Here is a 7,097-nt window from a genome sequence, read left to right on the forward strand (position 1 = left end):
AATTTAACCAAGGAGGTGAAAGATCTGTACCATGAAAACTATAAAACATTGGTGAAAGAAATTGAAGACACAAATAAATGGAAAGATATCCTATGCTCGTGGATCAGAAGAATATTGTTAAAATGTCTATACTATCCAAGCAATTTGCAGATTCCACGCAATCCCTATCAAAATCTCAATGGCATTCTTTACAGAAATAGAAAAAATAATCCTAAAATTCATATGGCATCATAAAAGACCCTGAAGAGCCAAAACAATTCTGAGGAAAAAAAAGAAACATCTCATGTCCTGATTTTAAATTATATTACAAAGGTAATATAATCAAAACAGTATGGTACTGGCATAAAAAGTCCAGTGGCACAGAACAGAGAGCCCAGAAATAAACCCGAACATACACAGTCGACTAATTTTTGACAAGGGCACCAAAAGGACATGATGGCAAAAGGATAGTCTCTTCAATGAGTGGTGCTGGGAAAACTGGATTTCCAAACACAAAAGAATGAAAGTGGACCCTCATCTTACACCTATACAAAAATCAGCTCAAAATGCACAGAAGTCCTAAATGTAAGACCAGAAATTATAAAACTCCTAGAAGAGAACATAGGAAAGTTCCTGGACATTGGCCTTGGCAATGATTTTTTGAATATCACACCAAATGCTCAGTTCACAAAAGCACAAATAAGTAAACAGGACTACAACAAACTAAAAAGCTTCTGTGCAGCAAAGGAAATAGCAAAATGAAGTGACAGCCTACGAACTGGGAAAAAATATTTGTAAACCATATTGATAACAGGTTAATATCCAAAATTTATAAAGAATTCATACAACTCAACAGGAGAAAAACAAAATAACCCTATTTTAAAAATGGGCAAAAGACCTAAATAGACATTTCTCCAAAGATAATATAAAAAGCCAACAGGTATATAAAAGGGTGCTCAACATTAATCATGAAGGAAATGCAAATGAAAACCACTATGAGATACTACCTTACACTAATTAAGATAGCTATTATCAAAAAAACAAAAGATAACAAGTGTTGATGAGAGTGTGGAGAAAAGGGAACTCCTGTGCACTATTGGTGGGAATGGGAATGTAGACTGTACAGCCATTATGGAAAACATTATGAAGGTTTCTGGAAGTTAAAACTACCATATGACACAGCAATATCCCTCTTCTGGGCATATACCCCAAGGAAGTGAAATCACCACCTCTGTAAAGATACCTGCACCTCCATGTTTATTGCAGCATTATTCACAATAACCAAGATACGGAGATAACTGAAGTGTCCCTCAGTAGGTGAATGGACTAAAAAAATGTGTATATGCACAATGGAATGGTATTCAGCCCTAAAAAGGGACAAGATCTTGCCATTTCCATAACATAGATGAGCCTAGGAGACATTATGCTAAGTAAGCCAGAGAGAAAAAAAAATATTGCATAATCTCACTTTCATGTGGAATCTCAAAGAAAAAATCAAATGTACAGAGATAGGTAGCAAAACAGTGGTAGGCAGGGAGAAAACGGGGAGGTGTAGGTCAGAGGATACAAGGTAGTGGATATAGTAGCATGAACAAGTGTAGAGATCTAATGTACACATAAGGAATATAGGTTATAAAATTGTACTGTATTTGGGATTCATGCTAAATGAGATTTTAGTTGTTCTTGCCACACAAAAAAATGGGTAACTGTGAGATAATGGATATGTTAACTTCGTGTTGTATACCTTAAATATAAGCATAAAATTTATTTTAAAAAATTAAAAAGTAAAGCTCAGTAGTATAATGATAATAGAGGTAACAAGAATATCTGGAGAAAAGATATATCTTCTTTTCTTCTTACTTACAAAGAGCACACAGCATATATAAGGCATGACAGTGATCTTCCTCAATAATCTCCCTATTTCAAAAGTCTGTAAAAAAAGTGGACCAATTATTGTATTTCTTATTATGCACACAAATCAAAACTTTGAAAAACAATGGTTTAGGATTAACTTTCTTGAATTTGCTTTGTTACCAGCTTTTTTTCTTTGCTAAAGTGCAGCCTCCTGAACATTTATTTATTCCCTAACTCCTTTACTCTCTTAATTACATTTAGTTCATAGCTTAAATTCTTACTCAAGTTTGCATTTGCAAAACATAAAATCTGAGGAGTGTTTCAGAAGAACACTGATTATTTAAAGGAAGGAAGCTTGGAATTTACAGGTAACTTTAACCTTCAGTCTTCAGTGGAAGCCTACTTTCACCGTTTCCCAGTTGTAAGTTTGGATTTAAGAAAAAAAGGCCAAGATGCCTAAAATGTTAAAGTTTTGCTTAACTTACTGTTGACACATGACAGTGAGGGTGAGACTTTTAAAATCCCCATTAAGTAAAATCCAGCAAAAAGAAGTTTCCTAATCTGGAAATGTTGTGTCCTTTTCAAGAAAGCAAGTCTGTAGCAGTATTTTTACAATAATGCCACTCTTTAATTTAGGATCGTTTAAATATGCTTTATTAATGTCAATTTTTTGAAATATCTGACCATTACAAGGAATTAAATTTGTATACACCCCCACTGATTAAGATAAGAATTTTGTATTGGATGCTCTAATTAAACAATTTTCATTGAAAAACTGTTCTTCATTGCTTTACTGTGATACTGACATTGCTTTTGTGGTGCTCAACGCTGAGTACAAGTTCCTCTCCCATTTCAACCTGGATGGGATTATCTAAAACCACTGCAGCTTGTTTCCAGTGGGAGGCTTCACTTGAAGTATCCAACCTAATATCTTCATCAAGGTACATATGATACCAAAATGGAATAGCAGTCACTTGTCCAGATTTACAAATTTGTACCTATGAAAATTAAGAAATTATGAAAATTTCATCAGAGTAAAGAGTAGACTCAGATAAGTCTTTTCTTTTTAGTCGATTTTAAATACAATTTATTTAAAAATACACTGAATCACCCAATATTAACCTATTTTATTCACTAATATTTACTCAAATCTATTTTTATATATTCAGAAAAGAAATAAGATTTCAGTCTTCAAAGAATGTGGCTAAAACTACGTCTTCAAAGTACTGCCTAATTTAAGATAATTATTCTGAACATGACAAAAGTAGTAATTTTGCATGTTGTCCTTACCTTTACTTCTCTGTTAAAGGTGTTCAAATATGGAGACATTAAATCTAGTCTTAAAAGTTCCACTGGCTTGCTTAAAGGTATACAGGGCAATGAGGATAAGTCCAAAAAGACACGTATAGGTACCTAGAGAAAGTATAAAATTTTCACTTTCACTTAATCTTTTTGTGGTCAGGGCTCAAAGTTTTTCACTTTTACATATTCCTTTTGTGGTCAAGGCTTCCTTAGTACTTGGCTCAGTATTCTTTTTACATCTCTTACCTCCTTTATATTCATTCCCATATCAACCTAAGGCTTTCATTAGAACTTCGCTACCCCAGGATAGAAGGAATGAAAAAAAAAAAAACCCAAGGTTTAGACAGGTTAGATAATTTGCTATGGTTTCAATTACCAATAGATCTTTTACTTGGATGAAAGCAGATTAAATTTTTACTTAAGCCACACAGCTCTAAAAATTTTAAGCCAAGGATCTGCTTATGAACTAATAAGTAAATATCACAACACTAATTATTGAATTGTTTGAGAAAACATGCCAAATTCAACCAAACAATAGTGGATTTCATTCAGAAAATAAGTTTATTTCTAGAAGGCCATGGTTCTCAACTTTGGCTGCAAATTAAAATCACCTGGAGAGCTTTTAAAAAGCCCAACTGTTCAGGCCACACCCCAGACCAATCTAGAGTTAGGATCCAGGTATCGTAGTTCTTAAAAGTCCCCCATGTTTCTTTCTAATGTACAAAGTTGAGAACCACTGCTATTAAGTGTTTTATCAATTTTAGTAGCAATGGAACCCTGCTACTAATAATTTTTAACCTCTTCTTCATTTGAAATAGAAAGGAAACTGGTTTAAAAACCACTTTCCTTTTTATAAAATATTAGAGTCCATCACAGTATAACAGAGGACACAGATACATCCACCTCTCCCAGGGTATCCTTGAAAGCATCCAACCTTTCTTCCCCATAAAATCTCACAGCAAGGCCACACCATTTCTAAGAGTCCTCATTATGCCCTTTATTCCTGTTTCTGTATCAGCCACCAGAAGCAGCCCTAGATTCCCCCATCACCACATTTCTCGTCACCTCCACCCTAATCCCCCCACAGCTGTACCCATACCTCACAGTCTGTCCCCACTTTTGTTTCTTAATCTAACCTACTGGCCACTTCTGTCATCTTTGCTAATTCCTTTCAGATAACCATTCTAGAGCTCGTAACTTTGTGAATTCTCTAGAGTTCTAAATAGTTTAAACTTCTCTATCTTCTGATAAGTGTATTCTCTTATTAAACCCTCCAAAAAACTGAGATTAACTGCCACGTGAGTTGTATATAACTCAGTTTTGAGCCCAGGGCCTCATGAAGCATTATGTAACTCACACATCTCCTTCACCTTTGGAACTGTGAGAACTATTAATATATTAATATTAATCTTACTTAACCTCAATGTTACTGTCACTAACAAATCTTTCTTAGCTATGTGCAGATAAAACAGCATTGCCTCGAAACTCTGTTAGCTTTATTAACACTGAATGTTTTGTTGTCACTTATACCATTGTAACTGCCAGACTCCTCAAGCTAAATGATACTTCAGAACTATCTGTGCCTTTGGCAATGAACAAAATATGTTGCAACTCAACATATAAACAATAATATGAAAAAATACAGACCATGGAATATAAGCTGTTAAGGAAGGAAGAGAGGATATGAGATGAAAGTACAGTGAAAAGATGGCAGGACCAATATATTGTATTAATAGATTCTGGTAGAATCAAAGAATTGTTGATGTCAAAATCAAGAGTGAATAAGGTAGAAAGATAGGAGATCATGGTGTTTTGGGACCCTACAAAGAAATGTTTTTCAAGTTGTATATAACTCACAGAAAATAATAAAAAATAACAAATTTTTCATTAAATTAGAAAGGATTGTTTTGTTTTTGAAGTTTTCATTCTATTTTCATAATAAAACACCATGGCCCCAAGGAAAAAATTTTTTTTCTAGTGTGGCAATGTGTTAAACAAACTCTAAAACCTCAATTAACTAGCCCTGAGAAAAGTTCCTCAAGTAATTTATTTATTTATGGAAGACATAAATATGCATATTTAAGAGCTTACTATCTATAGCCTTTGGATAAAATTTTAGGTATTACTTCTTTCATTCTATACTCAACACCTCACTTCCCAAAATTCTGCTTTGGTTCACATGACAGACCCCACCCACTTCTCACCTGTCTCTGACCCCAAACCTCTTCCTTAGACATTCCATCCACTCCCACTATTTTAACTCACAAGTTTGTATTCTGCTGCTAGTGTTTGTGCCAGTTTCGCCCTCATTTCTAAATCTGGACTGCTTGTTTCCTAAACAGAGACTAATCCATTTTCCTTGAGCTCCATTTTTCTAGGCTCCTACATTCCTGCTCCATGCAGTGATTGCCTGGCCTCTGGACGTCAGCTGTACACACCTGTTGGCTGCCAGCCTGAGGTGTCAACATAAGGGTTTAAGTTTAGAACACAGATCTTCTCCATGCTTCTTTATCACACAAGGAGTATGCTTTTTCATAAGACTAAAACCTAGTATCCTACTTTTCATTTATAAGAGTGATTCAGAGGAGTATCTATAACTTTTGTCAGTAGTCATAACAACATTCCTTGGTTATTCTAACCCCTATATTGATTTTTACCTATGATAAGTTACTTTGCTCTAGGAAACTGATTACCATTCTAATTCTGCTAAACAGTGACTAAATAAAACCAAAGAGAGAGAGAACATAAACTACGGATAACAGCATCCTAGTTGAACATCTTTTCATCTTAGATGCTTACCTGAAACTGGTTAATAAAAGGTGCTATATTTAATCCAAGAGTACGTTCTATTCCTTGAACAGCACTCTCTTCTACCAGTGTCTGTGATTCCACAAGCAACCCAAACATCAGCACATACTGAGGAAAGATCTTGCCTCCAGACTGTAGTAAACACCTAAAGAAGAAATAATATTTTTAAAAGCTTTTTGTTTCCCTACATTTTATAAATATCAATACATAAAAATCATGATGAATTAATTAAGAGCTACAGATTACAAACAGTCTAATGGACTTTCTGTTATTACTGGCTGGTAGTTCAGAATGGTAGGCCACTGGAAATAATTTCCCAACAAGTCAAACAAAGTGACTGATGATCAATGAAAGAGAAAAATAATTAGTTGGCTAGATGGACATTAATTCTTTAGATTGAGATAAGAGTGATCAATGGATCCCAAACCTAGTAGGGAAAGTTTGACTAGTAAAATGACATATACACAGTCTCAAAGCATCACCGCCACAAGTGTTTATTCATCACAAAGGGGAAAATAGTAACTTATTTGGAGAAATCTGGTGGATACAACTTAAACCATGTAATCTAAATTAACCTAAAAAATAATGGGATAAGGCAACACCAGGTGCCTCTAAATGTGATAAAACTTCTGTGGTATTTATTCTGTAAAATGGATAATCTGAATCTAATCATAAAACCATGAGGAACAATCTACAAAAATGGCCCACACTCTTTAAAACTGTTAACGTCATGACAGATTGTCAGAATAACGGAGTTGAAAGAGACATGAAAACTAATGTAATACAGGATTCTACATTGGATTCTGGACCAGGAACAAAAAAGCTATAAAGAATATATTCTTGTGACAACTGGTGAAATCTGGGTAAGATTTGTAGATTAGATAACAGTATTGTCTCCATGTAAATTTCCTGATTTTGATAACTGTACAGTGGTTACATAAATGAATGTCCTACTCTTAGAAAATACATACCAAAGTATTAGGGGTAAGGGATATAATATCTGTAACTTATTCTAAATGTTTACAGGGAAAGAATAATATATACCAAATGTGGCAAAATATTAATAATTTGTGAATCTGGGTGTCAAATATATGGTAAATTCTTTGTACTATTCTTTAAATTCTCCATAAGATTGAAATTGTTTCCAAATAAAA

The 7,097-nt window shown here is 34.1% G+C and overlaps 1 protein-coding gene across 1 annotated transcript in view; it reads right to left on the reverse strand.

The window, feature by feature from the left end:
- Nucleotides 1–2,443: 2,443 nt before the first annotated feature.
- PRMT9 (protein arginine methyltransferase 9) overlaps nt 2,444–7,097 on the reverse strand; it is a 57,502-nt gene continuing 52,848 nt past the window's right edge. Inside the window, exons 8-10 of the mRNA XM_012660011.1 lie at nt 5,935–6,088; nt 3,124–3,246; nt 2,444–2,831 (exon numbers count right to left, since the gene is read on the reverse strand). Coding sequence (XP_012515465.1) covers nt 2,616–2,831; nt 3,124–3,246; nt 5,935–6,088 — 493 coding nt within the window. The 3' untranslated portion in view covers nt 2,444–2,615. The remainder of the gene's footprint in view (nt 2,832–3,123; nt 3,247–5,934; nt 6,089–7,097) is intronic.

This window comes from Propithecus coquereli, unplaced genomic scaffold, assembly GCF_000956105.1.
Source record: "Propithecus coquereli isolate 6110/MARCELLA unplaced genomic scaffold, Pcoq_1.0 Scaffold65, whole genome shotgun sequence".
NCBI classification, from domain to species: domain Eukaryota; kingdom Metazoa; phylum Chordata; class Mammalia; order Primates; family Indriidae; genus Propithecus; species Propithecus coquereli.